This window comes from Schistocerca americana, chromosome 2 (genome assembly GCF_021461395.2).
Source record: "Schistocerca americana isolate TAMUIC-IGC-003095 chromosome 2, iqSchAmer2.1, whole genome shotgun sequence".
Lineage (NCBI taxonomy): Eukaryota > Metazoa > Arthropoda > Insecta > Orthoptera > Acrididae > Schistocerca > Schistocerca americana.
This window is the reverse complement of record NC_060120.1, coordinates 412,642,752-412,665,464: the sequence shown is the minus strand read 5'-3', so window position 1 is coordinate 412,665,464 and position 22,713 is coordinate 412,642,752. Positions and strand designations below refer to the sequence as shown.

The 22,713-nt window shown below is 41.9% G+C and overlaps 1 protein-coding gene across 1 annotated transcript; it reads right to left on the bottom strand.

Moving 5' to 3' along the window:
• Nucleotides 1-281: 281 nt before the first annotated feature.
• Nucleotides 282-21,267, bottom strand: LOC124594060 (macrophage mannose receptor 1-like). Its single transcript, XM_047132410.1, has 4 exons — nt 20,976-21,267; nt 16,163-16,364; nt 8,919-9,112; nt 282-448 (listed from the first exon to the last, which is right to left on the bottom strand). Exons 1-4 carry the CDS (start codon nt 21,265-21,267, stop codon nt 282-284), a joined length of 855 nt encoding a protein of 284 aa, XP_046988366.1.
• Between the last annotated feature and the right edge of the window lie 1,446 nt (nt 21,268-22,713).

The window sequence follows — 22,713 nt, the reverse complement described above, 5'->3', positions numbered from 1 at the left end:
TGTCGGCAACATCAGAAAATAAATGCTGTATTGAAGATGGTGCGCACATTGAGCTTCATGGGAAAGAATATGGTACAGATGGTGACAAGGTAAATTATTTTATTACATTACGATTTTATTTGCCTGTTATTTTTTGTTTTTTTTTTCATTTTTAACAGCTGTAAATTTGATTTTTTTCAGAATGAATTGGGTCACGTACAAGTATTTGTTCGGGGAATGCAAATTTCACGTGACTATCGACTCCGGTAGTTGGAATTCGTCACACTTGATGTAAGGTGGTGTCACGGCGGCGGCAGCTCGCAGAGGAAGGCGAGCGGCAGGTGGCACGCGACGTCGAAGAGCGTGCCGTTGGGGTGCAGCGCCAGGCAGTCCTCATAGCCGTAGCCGTCGCCATTGTCCGGCTGGCCCGCCTCCCACGCGTCGAATTCCATGTCCGACAGGTACCTGGCTGCGGAAAAAAAAAACAAACCAACGGCTGTGTCGTCGTTTTGTTCTTGTCCTCTATAATATTTTCTTGTTTGCATACTTTTCACAACCAATGTCTTTAAATTTGCTACTACATTTTACAAATGTTTTCCTATTTTACTTCCACTGAAAAACTAGCTAGCGAAGTCTAAGCACTTCTACCACCAAAGTGCCATTTCTAACGTTATGCCTCAAATGCTGTTTCTGGAGCACGTTTTCTAATACCTCCCAGTTTGCTTGTATGTCGACTTATGATCTGCGATACTTTTGGCCGCCTGGTTCCAAGTATTTATTACGGGCGTTCAGTAAGTAATGCAACGCTTTTTTTTCTGAAAGCCGGCATTATTCCCCCGTTTCTCAAGACAATCTCCGTTCCATGCGACGGGCTTACGCCACCTTACTGGCAGGGCCTGTATGCTTGCATGGTACCGCCCTACTACTCTACGTCGGAGCTGACTTCTTGCTGCATCAGTTACCTTGGAGGAGGGCGGAGGGAGAATAGTGTTTAACGTCTCCTAGACAACGAGCTCATTGGAGGCAAAGAAGAAGCTCCTATTATCGAAGGATGGGTAAGGAAATCGGTCAAGCCCTCTCAAATGATCCATCTTGACATTTGGCTTAAACAGTTTAGGGAAATCGAAGAAAACCTAAATCAGGATGGCCTGCCGCGATCCAAACCATCGTCATCCTGATTGCGAGTGTAGTGTGCTAACCGCATCAGTAACTTCCCAGTCATCCACGTGAAGTGCATCCTTCCTTGGGTTAAACAGATGGAAGGTGCGAGATCATGGCTGTACGTTGGATGAGGAAAAACAGGTCGAATGAAGGTTTGTGAGCTTTTCTTGGGTGTGCATACTTATGAGAGACCATGTGTTTGCATTTTGCTGGTTACGAAGACGAAGTCGTTTCTTCAGTTTCCTCCCGGCTCCCCGAAGAACAAGATTTATCAACAGGACACTAAAACACACTGGAGGTTGAAGATGAGCATTGCAAAAGGAGGTAGCCAACATCCTACCTGAAATACTTCAGTCCACAGTAGAGCAGTTTTAAGCAACGTTTGGAACCTCGGAGTAAATATGGTACGCAATTAACAAGTGGTACGTTCTCATATGGAAATTAAAATGTATTTCTTTCACTAAGTTATCCGTTGTTTCTCCTAGGCATGTTCTTGTAAATGTTTCCACAAATTTCGTTGTCCTCTGATCCCTCGTTTTTCATGGTGGCCATCTCAAGTAGTCAAAGTAAAATTATAACCACCCTGTAATTTATTTCTGTTGTTCTTAAATTGTAATACCAATGCACATCCGATATCGTTGTAATAGATATCTACGGATAAATAGAGTTACGACTACTAGTACTACTACTACTACTACTACTAGAACATCCGGAAGCACACTATTGATGTGATATGAGGTCTACATACCCTGTGTATCGTTAGCACCTTACCAAACCTGGGAGCGATCTTAGTTTGTTGACAATAGCGTACTTTGTCTGCTGCATGGAATGTAAATAAATGTAAACTGTGACAGTGAATTTATCAATATTACTTGTACTCAAAAGCCTTAGACGATCATGGAAGCGAAACAAAGTGAAGTACATAGTTTTATCCTATTACAAAATTATTGCCGTAACGAATTTCTTTGACGTGTGTGTGAGGTAGGTGTGTTAAAAATTCATGAGCTGCATCAACCTGAGAAGCCTTGTCTGAGTTCATACCTGCTATTGACAAAAATGGGGAAGACAGTTGGAGATGACCTTTAGTCGTATTTCAGAACCTAATTATGTATGACTGGACACGGAATTGCTCTCTGCACCTCCTGCTGCCAGTCCTGGGTTCTAATAACAGCGTCTACATACTCGATATTAAGAAAGTGGCTTCACTAATTTTAAAAGTTTCAGCATCTCCCACCTGGACTATTCTTAAATTTATTTACTGGCGATTGCGGTTTCGGCTGTCGTACTACTCACAGGTAATACCTTATTACGATCTGCAGTTATGCATATTCATTCATGTTAAGAGGAAACCCTCCTCATTTTATATGTGCTTACATACTTCACGTAATATGCACATGTTGTTAGAGTTACAGCAAATTTTGGTGATGGACGTACCAATTAATTAGCCTACTATACCTATTTTCATTCACTGCTTTCATATTTTGGGGCAATTCAGCATTAAGAGAAAAATATTCATTGCACAAAAGCGTGTAATGAGAATAATAGCTGGAGCCCACCCAAGATGACCTTGCAGACATTTACTTTAGGAACTCGGGATATTCACAGTATTCACTTATGAAATTCATTACTAATAATCCATCCTAATTCAAAAACAGTAGCAAGTAGAAAAGGTGATCTCCTCTATCCTGTGTTACAGCTGACTTTCGCACAGAAGTGGCTGACTTATCCTATCACAAAAATCTTTGCTCATTTGCCAAATATCATTAAAAGTCTGACATATAGTCAACCACAATTTTAAAACAAACTGAAAGGATATCTGAATGATAACTCCTTCTGCTCAATATATTAACTTTTAGATATGAAATAGTAACTGTGAAACAAGGTATATCGTCTGAAGAAAACTTATGTTAAACTGACATGTTCCACATCATTACGCACTGTCGTATTCGTAATCTGTGGAACAATTATTAATGCAATGTAATGAAATAAGATTGCTCGTCCTCTGCAAAATAGCATATCGGTTAATATAAAGATTTCGATCGAATTCATGTCAAAACTGAACCGTTGATTATCATTAAGCGTGTTCCAGGTGAGCCATTCGTCATGTTTTAATATAATGCAGAACTGTTTTGGCGTTTATGCAACTGTGTCGGTTACAATTTGTCGTATCGTACAGAACTGTGTTCGCTGCCTTTAGAAGCGAATCGCCCACTCCACAAGTGACAATGGTCACGCGACATGGGCGCGGAGCTTGAGAAAGCTTTGATGGCTGGCTACCTTTGTGCTTGGGCAACGGCAGACCAATGGAAGAACTGCCAATATTCGTTACATCCAGTATTATTATTTAATGTTTGAAAAGTTAAAACCCATCTATCAATGCTTAAGCTTCTACGCAAATTGATGTCTTCATAACAACAATTTCAATTATTACAAATTAACCAGCAAAAATTAACAAAATAATTAGATCTCTGCTATGAATATCACCGGAAATTCCCAAAGTATCACGAAAGAGGGTCATGTGCAGACAGGTGGGAAACACAGTTTATGACTAACTTTAGTAAATCATCGATTAGCCTGCTTGACATGAACAAGTATCATACGTTTATGGAAGTGGCTTACTGTATAACTTTGCCCCAGGAAACATTAGTTTAAAATTAATAGACCATGAATTAATGTTTAATATTTGTGGTGAATAAGTATTATGATCAGACTCCGCGAACATTACAGCGGTTTGTTTCTTTTGACTGGCTCTCACCTAGTACTGACTGTATTACATTGGTGAAATTTTCCTGACGTACCTTGGAACACTAAATAAGATGGCATCCCATGTATTTAAGGACTCGGAACATAATTGTAATGATGCAGTAACAATCGCAAAAGCCGCAGTGAACTGCAGTGATGAAAATTGCATGCTAGAAACCACGACCTGACAAGATGAATTCCATTGGGGACAATGATACAGCAGGCCAAAACTAGAAAAAAAAGGAAAACACTCAGCGCTAACTGCTAGAATTTACGCTTGTGGTTTATAGAACGTGGTAACTTCACGTGAGGGACACTTTACGACGCTATCATATTTAGATGCAGTGAAGTATCGTTACAGGAAGATTTACTAATTGATCATTCCCGTCGGATGAAGAAGAACCACTACACTGTGAACGTAAGTGAAGATTTGTCAGACGTTAAAAGCTTCCTTAAGATGAGTTCTAAAGTGGTAATAAAAGATATTCCCTAGTAAAATCACCACGTACGTACCAAAATTATACTGTTCTACAAGTAATTTGGACATTATGTCATCGACTAATAGCCTATGAAATTTTTCAATGGTGTATACCATTTGCCTATCATTTTCTAACATTTTAGGTATTTAGCCACAGAGTTAAATAATTTTATTACACACTTTAAAATTGTAGACGTGCGGTATTCGACATTTTAAAAGTTTTAAAGACACTCAGAGATGGAACACTGTGTAAATTAGTTGCAGAGCTACAGAATTGTGGTGGTTGTAATTCAAACTGTTTAAGATAATCAACGTAACTAACGCTCTATAACTGGTAGCTCTCGACAGATATCATATAGCTAAGCAGCCACAACGAAATTAGAAGTTTTTTCTACAAATACTTGGCATGTATTCCTTGCTGATTCTGATTCTACGTCTTCATCCGAATTTTTTATGTAAAACCACTTAAAACATTTTATATGAAACAAATTAATTAATATTCTACATCTTTATTTTACTTGTCTGCATATTTATTTCTCTCCATCGTCACCCAGACGACGAACATATTTCTCCCAACCAGAGACCAGTTTGTTCATGTCGTCCCTGTGGAATGTTTGACTTTTAGAGACACAACCTCACCTCTGCTTGCACCGCTTCATCGATATCAAAGTGAAGTTCTCGGGAGGGTTCTTTAAGTTCTGGGAACAGATGAAAATCGGATGGGGATTATTCGGGACTGTATGTAGGACGATGAATGATAGCGAACTCAAGGCGTCGGATCTTTGCTGATGTCGTAGCACTCGTGTGTTGTCTGGCATTGTCATGCTGAAGAAGAGGATGCCCCATGTGTGGACGAACTCTTCAAATTCGAAACCGGCAAGCGGTTTCTCACGGACCGATATAGCTCCGCTCCACACCTTGACATTACGCGATACAATTCTAAGCCCTCCAGTGGCAGCAGGCTCTAAATATGTAGACAGAAGGATATCTAAAGTATATGTCGGAGGTACTTTCTGTGTGCCACCTACCCCCTAGAGTGGTATGCGGGAGATCTGTTGGTTAAGCCCCTGAGTGAACTGTAGTATATCTGATTTTACGTTGATGGCCGGCTTTTTGTTTTCATGTCTTTTGAGTGGTTTGATGCTGTCCGCTACGAATTCCTCTACTGTGCCATCCTCTTAATATCAGAGCAGGACTTGCAACCTACGTACACAATTATTTGTGAGATGTATTCCAATCTCTGGCTTCCTCTATACATTTTACTCTCTACAGCTCGCTCTAGTACTATGTAAGTTATTCCATGACGCTTTATTAGGTGTCCTGCCATTATGTCCCTTCTTTATGTCAGTGTTTCTCATATATTGATCTGCTCTGAGTAGAACCTCCTTGTTCCTTACGTTATCAGTCCACCTAATTTTCAAGATTCTTCTGTAGCACCACATCTCAAATGCTTCAAACCTCTTTTGTTCCGGCTTTCCCAGTCTATTTTTCACAGCCATATAATGCTGAGCTCCAAACGTAAGCTCTCAGAATTTTCTTCCTTAAATTAAGATCTTGTTCGATACAAGCGAGACTTCTCTTGGCCAGCAATACCCTTTTTGCCAGTGCTAGTCTGCTTTTTACTTCTTCCTTGCTCTGTCCGTTTGGGTTATTTTGCTGCCTAGGTGGCAGAATTCGTTAACTTCATCCACTTCGTCACCGTCAATGCTGATGTTAATTTCTCGCTGCTCTCATTTTTGCTTCTTCTCAATACTTTCATCTTACTTTGATTTACTCGTAATCCATATTCTGCAATCGCTAGAGTGTTCATTCGATTCAGTAGATCCTGTAATTCTACTTTACTTTCACTGAAGATAATAATGTCATCAGCAAATCTTATCATAGATATCCTTTCACCTTGAATTTCAATTCCACTCTTGAACCTATGTTTCTCTTCGATTATTGTTTCTTCGATGTATACATTGAACACAATGTCTTATACCCTTCTTAATTCGAGCACTTGGTTTTTGGTCTTCCACTATCATTATTCCCTCTAGGCTCCTGTATATCAGCCGTCTCTACCTATATCTTACCCCTATTTTACTCAGAATTTAGTATACCTTGCACCATTGGCATTGTCGAACGCTTTTCCTAGTCGATAAATACTATGAAAGCATCTTGATTTTTCTTTAGTCTTGCTTCCATTATTAGCCGCAACGTCAGAACTGCCTCTCTGATGCCTTTACCTTTATCAGTCTGTAGGTGTTCCTGATTTCGGAATCTCTGTCCGAACATGATGTTGTCTAATTGAAATCATCTCGTGTCTCCCGGCCTTCTCCGAGTATAGTTCTACCTCTTGTGATTCCTGACCAGAGTAATCGCTGTTAGTAGCTGTAGTTTATTTCAGAACTCAATTAGTCTTGTTCCTCGCTCATTCATAGTACGATACCCATATTCATCCGTAACCCTGTCCTGTACTCCTTCCCCTACAATCGCATTCCAGGCCTCCATAACTATTAGATTTTCATCTCCCTTTACGTATACTGAATTACTATCCTTACAAAGTTATAATTGCTGTATGAAGAAGGCGTTAACAGTAAACTGTGAAATCGTTTGGAGCACACTACATGGAGGACATGCTGCTTGACATGTGGAAGCGTAAACTTCCGCAACCGATATAATCTTCAGTAAATGTCTTACGAGAGTGTGGTCAAGTTGATTTTTCTAACTTGATCAAAGCGAATGTCTGATTGGTTCCTTACAAAGGACACAGCCAGTTTTCTTCGCCGACTTCGCCCGATCCGAGCTTGTGCTCCGGCCGCAATGACAATAATGTCCACGGAACGTTGAACAGCGTGGTCCCGTTCTCAGTTTTTATGAGGAATTATTCTGCCATCATTTAAAGATCTCTTCATAAGTGCCTCAACCCACCACTCTGGCGAAGGCTACCTGCAGCGGCCGCTAGAACCTTGGTTTCTATAACAATATGATGAAGAGTTCACATATCCTGAGAAGTTTTACTGAAGTAGCGCCTGGTGGTGAGAATATTTTATGTGTGTCAGATTCTCTCATCGCATCTGTTTACTGTGGCGTTAACGAAAACCCATTACTACGTACAGATTTGTCATGAAAACCAACCTCTTTAGAATGCTGTTGAATTTGTGAAGCACACTCAGAGGCTCATCTTTGCCCTCGAGGTTACAGCTTGTAGCAGTTAGAAGCGTTAGGGATTTTGTTTCCATCATTACCTCGAGATTTTGGAAACAGCAGTTCCTGGAATTTTGGCCTGCATAAGAAATTTGTTCATGCGGCCTACCATTTTTGTAGTTCACTGTCTATTGTTCCGCTATTTCCTCCTTACTGTCTGCGGCAGTAATGTGTGAACACTAATGTCTAATGGAAATGGTCTTTGGTAAATTTCTTGCAGGCGAGTTGGTGCAGTGAACACTTGACTCTTATTCGTGAAGACTGGGGTTAAGACTTCCGTTCGACCATCCAGATTTAAATTTTCTGTGATTTTCCTAACTTGATCTAAGCAAATGTCTGGCTAGTTCCTTACAAAGGACACAGCCAGTTTTCTTCGCCAACTTTGCCCGATCCGAGCTTGTGCTCCGGCCGTAATGACAATAATGTCCACGGAACGTTGAACAGCGTGGTCCCTTTCTCTAAAATATGATCAGTAAGTGCCGTTGTACCGTGGTAACAGCCTGATGCAAATAGCTCTACAACACACGCTCTCTTGGCGCCTGACGCTATATTCACTAAGCACGTATCACCCGATGGGAAAAACGGAAACCGCAGGAACGAGACGGAACAGTTCGACGATATGGAAGCATCATTCTGTAATATTATATAGAAAATAGCATTTCTATCATACTGGAACTTTAATGCTTTTATGTAAATGACGTAATACACGTGGAAGACTTTTTAATCGCCTGGCTCGTGGTCGTGAAATACTATCTCTCCATTTGGGCACTTATAAGACATCTTATAATACAACAGTAGATGGAACGCAATCCGAGGTGTCACTGGTAATGAAAATTCGAATTTTACAACAAGAGTCCTTTGAATGAATGAATCAGCAATCAAAATCTAAGAACCATACTCATGTTGGGTATGTACGTATGAACTGAGATGAATCAAGTTTCATAAATTATTGATCTACAGCACAGATTTTTCACGTTAGAAAAATCGGGAATGTACAAGACGATTTACTCTAAATGAGCCGCCTTTCTGTCTGGCGAGAATTCAGTAATCTTACGAAACACGGAAGAAAAAAAAGTTTTATAGCAGTGTTAGAAATATTCTTATTGTAAAGGAAGCTGCTGGGTCGGTAACTGAATTAGAGGATATATAAACAACATGTGACCGAATATGAAGGAAGAAAAATATATTTGTCTGTATTCGAAAATAAGAATTTCAAACCCATAAGTCAATATATAACGCAGTTTACAATGATTATTAATATTTTAGGTAGGAGATGGAGGGTATGGAGACTTCAAAATGTAACGACACTTGCTTTGTAAGTCTAAATGCAGCCAAAAGATCAAAATGATGCTTCCCAGACGCGATCACTTACTGTTGTCGTTGGTGATGAAGCTGCCTTCCGACTGCAGATCGGTGAGCCCGACGTACACGTGTCCCGCCGCTGCGGGTATGAGTCTGATCATGGCTTCCGCCCGCCGCCACGTGTCCGGCACCGCCAGCGCGCCGCCGTCCGCTTCGCACACCTTCTGCGCCGAACTGTAGGCCACCTTGTCCTTCGTGTACAGCCTGACGGCAACGCAAATACAGCACATTTATGACAGCCTTAATTGATAACGCCTGTTAAAACTATTTCTGGTAAAACCCTAAACTGGGCGTTAGGATGAAATATTTGAAGCAATTAAAGTTACATGACGAAATACGTTCTAGGAAGTGTGAATAGAATGTGTATCAAAACCATTTATTAATACAAGGAAAAAACTCAGACTGTTCCTGTGAATATAGGAACAGCTATACGGTAGTGGGATGATCAAAGGGAAAGATGATCCACATCTCTCCGTTAGCAGATTGGAGAGTATTACCATAGTCGTTAACTGGACGTACTCCATACACCCAGATAGTATAACTATGACGACCACCTTTAGGCTAGTATTGCACCTTACGATAGACCGGTACCGTCCTGCCGGCCGGTGTGGTTCAAATGGTTCAAATGGTTCTGAGCACTATGGGACTTAACATCTATGGTCATCAGTCCACTAGAACTTAGAACTACTTAAACCTAACTAACCTAACGACATCACACAACACCCAGTCATCACGAGGCAGATAAAATCCCTGACCCCGCCGCGAATCGAACCCGAGAACCCGGGCGCGGGAAGCGAGAACGCTACCGCATGACCACGAGCTGCGGACCCGGTCGGTATGACCGTGCGGTTCTAGGCGCTACAGACTGGAACCACGCGACCGCTACAGTCGCAGGTTCGAATCCTGCCTCGGGCATGGATGAGTGTAATGTCCTTAGTTTAGTTAGGTTTAGTTTTAAGTTCTAGGGGACTGATGACTTCAGAAGTTAAGTTCCACAGTGCTCAGAGCCATTTGAACCATTCGGTGCCGTCCCAATCAGAACTGCCAATGCTGTGGCCTACACAGTCACCCCGACCCTCGTCAATGTACATTTCTGTAGTCTTTTTTTCAGCTGAGATGTTCGCCAATCCTAGACGTAACGTCATAAATGAGAGGTGGAAACGCGTAACGCATCCAGGAAAATTGTTGTACATGATCGTTTTGGCGGTCCAGGTGTTGCGATGTGGAGAGGCATAATTTTCCATGTTGGTACTGACATCGAAATACTTGAACACGGTACACTTACCGTCCTATGTTATTCCACCAATGCACTCCCTCACCTTTTCAAAGGCGCATTCGGCCCTGACTTCACTTTTATTGGTGACAATGCACGAACATGTCGAACTGCGGTGGTAGCGGAGCTCTTACAAAGAGATGTTTTTCAGCGAATGGAATGGTATGCCCGTTTCCCCGACTTAAAACTTATCGAGCACGTGTGGAATGCATTCCGGTGAGGTATGGTAGCACGTCCACATATGCCAAAGACATCCATAAGTTGTCGATCGTGCTGGTGGGAGATGGAACGCCTTACTACAAGAATTCCTTACCATCCTTGTGGAAAATATCGGAGCATGTGCAGAGCATGCACTGCCATCTATGGTAATCTCCCACCCTATAAGGAAGCATGTCCTGCATTTTGTAAGGTCCACAGGATCAGCGTAAATTGCGGTAGCTTCAGTGAAATTATTGTCATTAAACAAAAGTGTCATTTGTTTTCGTCTCCTCGCATATTTGCCTTCGGTAGTACACTACAGCAGTTCTTCCTGTGTGTGGTCCAAATTTTCCACACTACAAATGAGACGAGTCACTGCAGTAGGTTACAAATTGTATAACCTTTCCAAAAAATTGGAAGTTAAACAGAACATACATCTTATCGTTTGTGGCAACTAACGTACAACGGTTTTAATATCATTTATCATAAAGAACAGATTATATTTGCACCTTATAAATTATAAATGGTACTTAATTATTAGATACTAAAGAAATAGGGTTATTCTTAAGAGTACAGAAGGCGTCCTGTTCGAAGAACTGTAAATTTATTAAACGTCTGCTTTGCATTTCCTTGTTTTGAGCAAAGAAAACTCGTTGATTATGATATTTAAGTCACATTTAGGATCCGTGTATTTCAATCGACAACTTATCTAAATTGGACGGTGTTTCCACCCATACTTGACCTTGGGTAGTCTGTTATGACCATGAAACTGCGATCAAAAGAAGCTGCGGGACTGACACTGTCGAATATCGTTAAATCTATTTCACTTTTTTGATAAGCCTCTCTTAAACTCATATGAGGAAAACAACTTCAATATACCAAAACGACAAGTCCTACCGGTGCTCTTCATCTTCTTTTTCACATGGAAACTGAAAGCAGCTATTTCATTAACTACCTCCACCGTATCAATATCACTGTGGTATTTGGCACTAAAATCACTCCTCAATATAAGGTGCAGGGCTTTCATTCAAAGCATTTTCTGACTGGAAATGTACATAAGGAGGACTATACATGAAGCGTTCAGCGAATTCAGAATAAAGTTCTATCAACTTGACAGAAAATTAACTTGCTCATATTGAGTTATAGGGGCATCTGTAAATATTCATCTTGAAGACAGACGGTTTCGGTAAACAGAGTTACCATCATCTGATCTCAGTACAGGTTAATATATACTCCGAATTTGAGGTATACATGTACTCGTTATCTTAATTACCTGGACAGCTGCCGTTAGATGCATTTGCATGTCAAACTCAAAACCAGTTCGTACAGTATCTTCAGTGCTGAAACCAGCATATAGGACCCTAGTGTGACTTACACTTGCGTAGTGCTCGATTTGTTTGGGATTCCCATCATGTTGTAATAAAGGAAGTCATCGAAGAAATTCAGAGGCCTGCTACTAGATTTGTTATCGCTAGGTTCAAAAATGGTTCAAATGGCTCTGAGCACTATGGGACTTAACATCTGAGGTCATCAGTCCCCTAGAACTTAGAACTACTTAAACCTAATTAACCTAAGGACATCACACACATCCATGCCCGAGACCGGATTCGAACCTGCGACCGTACCGGTCAGGCGGTTCCACACTAAAGCGCCTACAACCGCACGGCCACACCGGCCGGCTATCGCTAGGATCGAAGCAAGTATTTGGGAGATGCTTCGTGAACTGAAACGGGAAATCCCTGGTAAGGAGACGACTCGCTTTTCGTGAGGCTTTATTGAGAAAGTTTAGAGAACTTGCATTTGAGGCATAATGCAGATCTATTCTACTGCCGCCATCACACATTTCGCCTAAAGACAGCGAAGATAAGATGAGAGAAATTAGGACTCGTACGGAAGCCCATAGCCAGTCGTTTGTTACCCGCTCTATTTGAAACTGGAACAGGATAGGAAACAGCTAATAGTGGTGTCCTCCAGCGTGCACCGTACGGTGGCTTGCGTGGTACGTGTGTAGATGTAGATGAGCAGGTTGTTCGGGAACTACCGAAATCTCAGAACAGGTGGAAGTCACTCATGTTTGGTTAGTCACCTCAAATGGATCAGTACCAGCTATGCTTCTCACCACCATTGCCTCTATGACATCGCTCCGCTGTGTTGGACTGCTGAATTCGTCGTCTGTCCTGCATATACGGATGTGAGACTGTATCAGCAACGCTTGACTACAGGTAATGGCTCGAAAACATATCTTGTGGATGTCGCACTACTAAGACGTATGTAAAGTGTAACACAGAGAAGCTGCTCACGTTATTACGAAATGTCACTGATTTCGGCTTGTGATAAAAAATCTAGAATTTCACGAGTCAGTGCCTTGTACTTAGTTTTTTTTCGTTGACTTTAGTTTTTACCAGGATAGGAGGATGTGACGATATAACGTGTATTCATGTCTCATGGCCAGTAATTACTGTAACTGTTCAAATGGCTCTGAGTACTATGGGACTTACTAATGTGGTCATCAGTCCGCTAGAACTTAGAACTACTTAAACCTAACTAACCTAAGGACATCACACACATCCATGCCCGAGGCAGGATTCGAACCTGCGACCGTAGCAGTCGCGCGGTTCCGGACTGCGCGCCTAGAACCGCTAGACCACCGCGGCCGGCTACTGTAACTGTAGAAGTGTTTCTATTGTATAATGATGTTGGTTACAGCATAATTTCCCTATGTTATATCTTGTTGTCTGACCAACAAGATTTACATATAAATATTCGTCTCAGTCTGTAATTGCATCTTACAAACTACTTTTCTTTCCGAGTTATCAGCCTTCTGACTGGTGTTACAAGGCCCGCCACAAATTTCTCTCCTGCGTCAGACTTTTTGCCTGACAGTAGTTGCGACCTGCGTCCTCATTTACTTGGTGAATGTATTCCAATCTCTGTCTGTCTCTGCAGCTCCCTCTCGTACCTTGGCAGTTATTTATTGATACCTTAAGAGGTAGACCATCGTCCTGTCCCATGTCCTTGTCAGCGTCTTCCATATATTCCTTTCCACGCCGATTCTGAGGAGAACCTCCTCATTTCTTACTTCATCAGTCCACCTCATTTTCAGTATTATTCTGCAGCACTACATCTCAAAAATTTCGAGTCTCTTTTGTTCCGGATTTCCCACAGTTCATGTCTCACTATCGTAAAATGCTGTGCTCCGAAAGTACATTCTCAGAATTTTCCCCCCTAATTAACACTTATGTTTGATATTATTGACTTCTCTTGGCCAGGAATGCCCTTGCCAGTGCTAGACAGGTTTTTATTTCCTACTTGCTCCGTCTGTTATGAGTTATTATGTTGCCTAGGTAGCAGAATTCGTTAACTTCGTCTACCTCGTGATTCCAAATTCTGATGATTTCTCTCTATTCTCGTTTCTGCTACTCCTCATAGCTTTCGTCTTTCTTCGATTTACTGTTAATCTATATTCAGTACCCATTATAATATTCATTCTATTCAGCAGATCATGTAATTCCTCCTCTGTTTCACTCGGGATAGTTGTGTAATCACCGAATATCATTGATATCCTTTCACTGTGAATTTTAAATAAACTTCTGAAACTTCTTTTATTTCCATCATTGCTTCTTCGATGTGTAGACTGAATAGGTGAGGCGAAAGACTTTATCCCTATATTATACTCTTTTTAATCTGAGCACTTCGTTCTTGGTCTTCCAGTTTTATTTTTCCCTCCCGTTTCTTATACATACTGTATATTACCCGTCTTTCCATGTAGCTTATCGCTATTTTTGACAGAATTTCGAACATCGTGCACCATTTTACATTGTCGAACGCTTTTTCTACGTCGACAAATCCTGTGAACGTTCCATTATCTACCGAAACTGTCTCTGTGGCGTTTTTATCTTTGCTAAAGCCAAAGAGATCTTCCTCGAAATATTATAATCGAATGAAAAAGTTCTTATACATTTATTTGATTAAAGAACATGAGAAAATCCGTTGAGCTATGGGTCATGAGATTGAGGTCACTATTCGTGTAGGTGTATACAGCTTACAATTATCTTCGTCGAGTCAAATTTATTTGAGGTGTAAAAACTAGACGATCGCACGATGCATCTGCAATGAGCGAACAGGATTCGAAAACAATGTTTTATGGATACCAACCTGCTCCACATTGGCAGGTTCCTTGCGAGTGATTTTTGCATCACACCTGATTCAGATGCTTCCAAGATGTACGTCTTGTCGAGATTGTTAGAGCCACGCGATTATAATTATTTTGATGATTTTTCGCTAGAAAGAACATTGCCATTACCACTTTATCTCTTCCATGTATTGAAGGTATCCACGCACGTTTTAGTTGGACTTGTTGGAAACTTTTTCAGTTTGTTATCCCGTGGGTCGTGTAATAGTCGCATTTCCTCAAGTGTCAATAGGCCGTCTGGTACCTCATGTTTCTACATAGTATATTCAGGTATGTAGTAAGTTGTCTGGATAGCCCAATTAGTCTCGCGAGACAGAATTTAATCTTATCGTTCTGAATTTCTATAGGTCTCTCAGGAAATTTACTACACATGTCATAAAAATGACCAAGAGCAGATAGAGATTCGATACAAGCTCATTGTATTAGGAAGTACTCTCAAATGTTATTGTCTTGTAAGTGCTAGTTTGTTTGTAACGTCTGATATCGTATAAGAACGAGGTAACTGATTATCGATGTGACTAGGAAATCGAGTTTCTTTAAATATACAAGTTGTTATTGCTCGTATAAACTCTGATTAGAGCATTAAGATAGGTGATAAATGACTGCATCAATGGACTTGCTTTAAACAGAAGTAGCGCTGAATTGTGGACTTAGAGACATGTGTAGACGGGCGGTCATTGTATGCACATAGATACTGAAAGAAAGCATGTAGGGAGACGTACTTGAAGTTGGACGTTAATACTCCTTTGCCAAGGTGGCCAATGATTCTGTTGTGGTGTGCATACACAAACTCTGAGTGAGATATTATTATCGCGAGTAGTTCAGAGTGAACGGCAGTTATTGAGAGGAATCTAAGTGGTCGGTCGCAGCTTGCAGTGGAGAAAAGCCACGTGACATGAGACGTCGCAGCCTGCCGTGATCGTGTTAGTAGCGTCGGAGGAGACTTTGGTATTAATTGAGGATTTTCCTTTTTTGGTAATTTGCCTTCGTTGTTATTGGTTGTTTGCGCGCTGGAGGGATTTTGTCACATCTGTGTATGCGTTCATTGGGAGTAATATTCGTATCTTCGTTGTGGCCAGAAACGTGTTTATTGAGTATAGACATTGTGTAATAATTGAAAGTCTGTGTAAAGTTTGTCAGTGTTTAAATAAATACGTATTGCAAAAATAGTTTTTATTGGTTTCTTTCATTTATTTACCGTTTAAGGCTAGTTGACCAAACCCCTCCTTATCATTCAATTTCTTTACATATAAAAAAATGGGAGTAGTTATTGTAATTATTATGACCATGCATTGTATCCTGCATGGAACGCTGTATTGCTTTTGAAATATTTTAGCATGATGACGCAGTTGCAGCGGCAAGACAAGATAATTTGTCTGTTGCATACGGGAGCGTTGCAGAACAGTTGTTTGTCAGATACTTGAGAAAAGATTGTTTTATGATTTGTAGGAAGAGAAATTAATTTCTGTTTTTTTTTTCTGTTGCAAGCTAGAATTCTAATTCTGTCAGAGATCCAACGACACGTATTTCCGTACGTCTTTCAACAGAACTAATAATAAATTTAAAAAATATTTACAAACTCGTTTCATACTTGAGGAAGGCCGAGGCGCCGTCCACGTATCGGTAGCCGGCGGGCAGGGGGCCGGCCTGCGGCCGCTCGCAGAGGAAGGGCGCCGGCACCTCGCACTTGAGCCCGTCCAGCCGGCCGTCGTCCGTCATCACGACGCACGTGTCGTCGTCGCTGCCGTGGCCCGGCTCCCCGTAGCGCCACTCCTGGTACGTCGCTATTTGTCCTGCAACAAGCACAACTGTGACCGGACACCTGTCCATGCTTCAAACTGTTCGCCAAATACGAGGGCTATTCAATACCCCACTCTTTCCTACATAACGTCCTTTCAATGCGACGGCCTTACGCCGTCATACCGGTAGGACCTGTGTGCCCGCATGGCGCCACACTACCGGTCGACGTCAGAGCCAACGTATTCCTGCATGAATAACCTCCACATCAAGCACATACTGCTTCCAATAGAGTGCTTCCTTCATTGGGCCGAACAGATGGAAGTAGGAACGTGCGTGATCCTGGGTGTACCGTGGGTGACCCAGAAAAGTCCAATGAAGTTTTGTGAGCTCCATCAGATGCGCAGACTTCTGAGAGGCCTTACTTTCTCATGCAGAAGGAGAAGTTCGTTTGCATATTTGTGGCGACGAGCACGCTGAAGTTACGCAGTTAAGAGGTGATCGTTGCACCATGAGGGTGCGCATGGAACAGAATAACACCTTCATAGTCCCAGAAGACCGTCACCAAGACTTTACCGGGTCGGGGTAAGATCTGTAACTACCTCTTCGGAGGATGTATGGTGGACTCCGGTTCAAAGTGATGAATCCATGATTCATTGCCTGTGACGATCATCGACAAAAACCTGACACGATCAGCCTCGTAACGTGCAAGCAGTTCCTTTTTCCTTATGGTCCAGTCCTGCAGCGAGGTGTTTGATTATGATCGAATTAGATTATAGCACGTTGCAACTCCGCAGGAGTCACAGCTGTGTGCGCCCGGCCAGCAAGCGAGAAATCGGACGCGTTTGCGCGACTCTAGCTGCGATGATGACATGCGTCTAGCCCAACGACTCACCGTGCTCTTGTTCGCTGGCAGATCTCCGTAGACACTCTGAAAGCGCCTACGAATATCTGCAATTTTGTGGTCTTCCACCAAAATAAGCTCAATGACAGCTCGCTGCTTGGAAGGCACCTACGTTACAGATGACGTTTTGAAGGCTGCGTGTAGCGCCATCACATATGAGATCTTCATGAAACTGTAGGGGCTGAAGTGGGGTTATTCCATTATGTCCTACTTCAAATTCCACATTTTTTCAAACGAAATTGATCGAGAAAAATCTCTTGCGCTATATATTACACGCTCCTCGTAGACAGAGGAGAAAATCATTTTCCGTGTCCCCTGGAAAGAGCGGAATCAACTGTTCACAAAAAAGGGCTGTAGATCAATCTCTCACAATTGCTGCAGAATGCTAGAATATATTATAAGCTCCAACACTATGAAAACAAGCTTCTATCAAAATCTCAGCTCTTTTCAGGAAAACTCACTGACGTGGAGCATTGTTTGCTTTATCTGTGCACGATATCTTGAAACAGTAGACTTCTGAAAGGCTTTCTACGGCGTGCCGCATCACTGACTACTAATTGAGACACGGTCATACGTAATGTCTTTGTAAATATGTGATTTGTCTAGTGGAGCCCACGACGTTATGCTGGACGGTGAATGTTCCAGAGAAAGAAAAGTAACATTGTTTTTGTATAGAGACCCGGTGCTAGGATATCATCAGCAACATTTAGCCCACACGGAAGAAAGCTTGGAAAAATTACGAGATAGTTCTCGCGAAACCGTGTATGGCAGATTCAGAGAACCTGTATTGGTATTGGGAGACGACTGCGCCACCGCTATGCTCTCACCTACCTACATCTCGCACAGGGATCACGAAATAAATATACAAGAATTGAACCCCTGGATGCATGAGTGGCTAGTCTCACTAAAAAGTATGCGAGACGTCTGGAAGAACCCCACCTTGAAGCAAACTCTAAATGTTGCTATTAAAAGAAATATTATCAAATTTTTCAGGAGTTGGTGACACATAATGTGTGACAGAAGATATTGTGATGTTTATTTTAGTTTAATGTGAAATACAATATTATAAGATTAAGCTTGTCCATTACGGATATTTTAGAACTCGAGACTCTTAATCGAATGTAAATACATAAAACTGAAACGAGTTACTTTTTCGAATGGTTATTTATTATTCCACGAACCGGTTTTCGAACGTTTTTAGGTTCATCTTCAGATGGTTTTATGGAAGTTACATAACTATTTCCAGCATAATGCTAGTGATGTAAGTTCCAGAAAACCATCCGAAGATGAACATCAAAAAGGTTCGAAAACCGGTAACATTACTATTTCTAGCATAATGCTAGTGATGTAACTTCCAGGAAATCACATGAAGATGAACCTAAAAAGGTTCGAAAACTGGTTCATGGAATAATAAATAACTATTCAAAAAGTGAATGGTTACAGTTTTATGTATTTACATACAATATTATAAGTTGTGTTATATATCCCTGAATAGGACAACTTTCAGTTCTGATCCTCGCCAAAAGATAAACTTTTTAAAAATAATGCCTCTACAGATAATTTCAATACGTTCTTTGCAAATATTTGTTGTGCAGTCAATAAAATTCTTCAGGACTGTCGAGCACCTTGTCAGTATATAAAACTGTCCGACGCTTACGTTTGTTGTGCGTTTGCAGATTAGTTTATCAGTTTTGTGTCTAATCAGTGTGGGCACATGAAGCACCTTCGTGTTGGTGATCTTCCATTTCCGAAAGCTTCTTCTGTTGAGGAATAACTTTTATTCTTGATTCTCATCTCGACTAAAGAAAAAAATTCGTCTTATCCCATCTGCCTTCCACGTAATTGGGATGTTGCTGTGAAAATAACCGCAAGAAATTTATAGCTACTTCACCCACGACGTTTGTCTATAAATCAAAGTATCATATTCTTGACTGTCCCTTTCATATGTATTTTCGTGCCTTCCGCTTAAGAGAATTAGATTCTGCAGAAATGCAGAGCACTTAGCAATATCGCACGCTTGTTCGTTTATGATGGTGGTTATAAAACGTCTCTGGACGTGGAAATCTTCATTTACAATAGAATTTTCTATTTGTGTTGTTACACCACCTCTTATTGGACCAGGTAGAATTTTCATGATATTGTATGTTCAGGACGGTCAGGACCGAACAGGCCAGGTTGGGATGTCCCTTCGTTCTGAAGCAAAATTTGGGTTAAACCGCAACGAAAATTTATTCATATTCGGTATACGGTGTCACCAGGAGGACTCCGTCAGTTCAGAGATGTTGAATTGGAGGGGGAGGGGGGCTGACAGCAAGCCATCAGTCAGACAAGGGTAGGCGCGTCTGTTCGGTCAGGACGATACGATATCTGTTACGACATGAGAGAATGACCTACTTGAGCTTCTGTTGGCAAACGTGGTGCACTCAGCCCTTGTGAGTTGTGAGGTAAACTGAGGAGCTACTTGATTGAGAAGTAGCAACTCCGGTCTCGTAAACTGACATACGGCCGGGAGAGCGGTGTGCTGACAACAAGCCCCTACGCATCCGCATCCAGTGACGCCTGTGGGCTGAGGATGACACGGCGGTCGGTCGGTACCTTCACGGCTTGTTCGGGCGGACTTTAGTAGTTTAGTTTTATAATTCCTTCTGAAGTAGCTGCCCTGCAACAGGCTCGTTTGTGGCAGTGATTTGCAATATTGAGTTCCATCAAGACCGATAATGAAATCGACAATTCTGTATCATCCAACTGTTGCTTTCCTTGGTACGTTAGAAGACTTACGTTCCTTATTCCGGCTACCATCAGCTTCTGACACACTACTGTCTCTACTATCAAAGAATGCTTCATCTTCAATCCATTCAGTAATAGTTGATCCAAAACTTCTAGAACTTGTGCTGTCTTCGAATAATATTCTTTTATCTCTTACAGGTAGTACGATATCCATGTTGTTAGTAACGAATAAAGGTATGTTACATACTTATTCTGTTTATGAAACGAAACTAATGTCATCTGAAAGTGTTTCGGCATTGAAAAATTCAGTTACATTCAAACGAGTACTCCGTTATAGATTTTACAGTACTTTGAGCTGTAAATAAGGAGCATATTTGTGTCAAACTGTTAATTGTTATCAGTAATCTAGCTACTTTAATGCAACATTAGATAAAAGATAACTATTGGAAAGATGGCTGATTCGCTAAGAGGTCTAAGCTCTGCCATGCGTTAGAGGTATAGGATTACAGAATTCATAATATAGAATAGTTAATATGCCCCGGAAAGAATAATGTCTTCTCCCGAAGAGTATCAATTGTATTTATAAGGATTACATAGAGTTTCAACCGTGATAAAGTAATGTTAATGCAAGTTATTGAGAAAATGAAAGGTTTTCGGGTCTAAAAGACCACTGTTATGGATCCAAGGTTTAATAGGAAAGTAAATCGACACTATTGGTACAATATACCGAGCACCATGTAGTGTACAGTGACTTGCAGAGTGTATATGTAAAAGCAGACGCGTAGCTGATGGTTCTTAATCTCTCTCTGTATCCCAACCTACCTAACCCTTTCTATAGTCGAACCACTCGACCTAGACAGTAGTTTCAACTGAATAGATCCTATGTGCACTGTCACTTTTTTTGCATGTCTTCTAATTTTCACGCAGTCTACTTCTGAAACCCGCAGCCGCTTAAGAAAAACCCTATAGTTGTATTTCCACAGACAGTTGAGAACTAATCCTGAATAAATATAAACTGGTTGTGTGAAGCCCGCACTGGGGCGGTACTTGCCGTCATCGCCGTAGAAGATGCCCTCGGTCATGATGTCGTGTATGCCGACGAAGGCGGCGCCGATGCCGGGCTCGCGTCGCACGATGCTGCCCAGCGCGGCGGCCGCCGCCTTGTCCCTGGGGATGGCGAGTCTGCCGCCGTGGCGCTGGCAGGTGGCGAAGGCCGCGTCGCGCGCCAGGTGCGGCCGGTACAGCTTGAACAGCCCCCACGGCTCCACGTACTCGTAGCCCGCCGGCACGTCCTGGACGACGGCTGCAGCACGGTCGTAATCATCCATACAAATTATAAAAATGAATGTGCTTATGTATGTATGTTCCCTCGGCCACTGGACCGAATTCAACCAAACTCTGTACACTTAACAGTCACAAAATGGAAAGAAATACTGTTGGGGTAAGGAACACCAGCTTCCTATTGTGGAGTGGGGAGGTGGAGAGAGATGGACAGACAGCGACGGGGCAGGAGAAAAAATGCACATGTAGGAGAAGGAGGAAATGGGTGGAAATAGGGAAGAGTGAAATGGACAGAGAGAGGGGAAGGAGAAGATGGAGGCAGAAAGGAGAGGAGAGTGGTGGTGAAGGCAAAGAGATGGGGGAAGAGGTGAACAGAGGGTGCAGACGAAATGGACAGAGAAAGGGAAGAAGAAGAGATGGCCAGAAAGAGGGGAAAAGAGATGGATATAGAAAGGATAGAGTAGAGATGAAAGTGGGGCAGAGAGAGGTGGGAGGAGGAGATAGACAGAGTGGGAGGCGAAGGTGGACAGGGAGTAGGGAAGGAGGAGATTATGAGAGAGAGAGAGGGAGAGAGAGAGAGACATGATGATATGGAATTACAGGGAAGGAGGAGACAGCGACGGAAGGAACAAATAGCTAGTTGACAGAGAGGGAAGAAGGGGCGGGAGGCGCTGAACAGAGAATGGGGGGTTGTGGATGTACAGAGATATGTGGTGGCAGACAGAGAGAAGGAAGTTTGGAAATGAGGGACAGGGATAAAGGGGATAGATAGAAAGAGGAAGGAGTAGAAGTGGATAAAGTGGAGGGGACGGGTGGAGTGAAGGGGAAGAAGGCGAAGGATAGAGAGAGGGAGAAGGAGAAGTTGCACAGACGGAGAGGGGAGGAGGAGAGGCCCCGAGAGAGGAGGGAGAAATAATCAACGGGCAATGGCGGGTTTCTCAGGTAATTCACTTACAAAATAAACACTTTCCCAGTTTCATGTTGAACTTTACAATGTTTATTTCACACCACAAACGGCCGTCAACCCACAGTAGCTAAAATAATGAAATTTTTAAGCGGTTACATAAGCTCTGAGTCGTCATTTACTAATGTAATCAAAAACCTGGGAAACTGCATTAATAATTGCAACCACACGTCTTCCAGATATTACGAAAAACATATTGAAACCAGTAAACTGAAGCAAAGACATCAGAAACCAGTCACAAGACATCATGACAATTTTACGTTGGTTTGATTTCTTGTGGCCCGTTTCTGCTGCCTTTACTTCAATTTCTGGTTTCAGTATCATTTTCGTATTGTTTGAAAGAAGTTTGTTTGCAATTATTAATGCAGTTTTCCAGGTTTGTGACAACATTTCAAAATGACGCCTCAGTCTGTCGCAACTACTGACGTAACCTTTTAACAATTTCATTGTCTGAGTGACTGTGGCTTGGCGACCATCTTTGGCCTCAAATAGGCATTTGATATTTCGTTTAGTCATACTACTATATGAC

Excerpts from the sequence above, each read along its gene's own strand:
- LOC124594060 (XM_047132410.1), bottom strand. The coding sequence starts at position 21,267 with ATGGATGATTACGACCGTGCTGCAGCCGTCGTCCAGGACGTGCCGGCG. Across the intron at positions 16,365-20,975 it reads TGACGGCAAGTACCGCCCCA|GACAAATAGCGACGTACCAG; the intron begins GTGCGGGCTTCA and ends TGCTTGTTGCAG. Across the intron at positions 449-8,918 it reads CTTCATCACCAACGACAACA|CCAGGTACCTGTCGGACATG; the intron begins GTAAGTGATCGC and ends TTTTTTCCGCAG.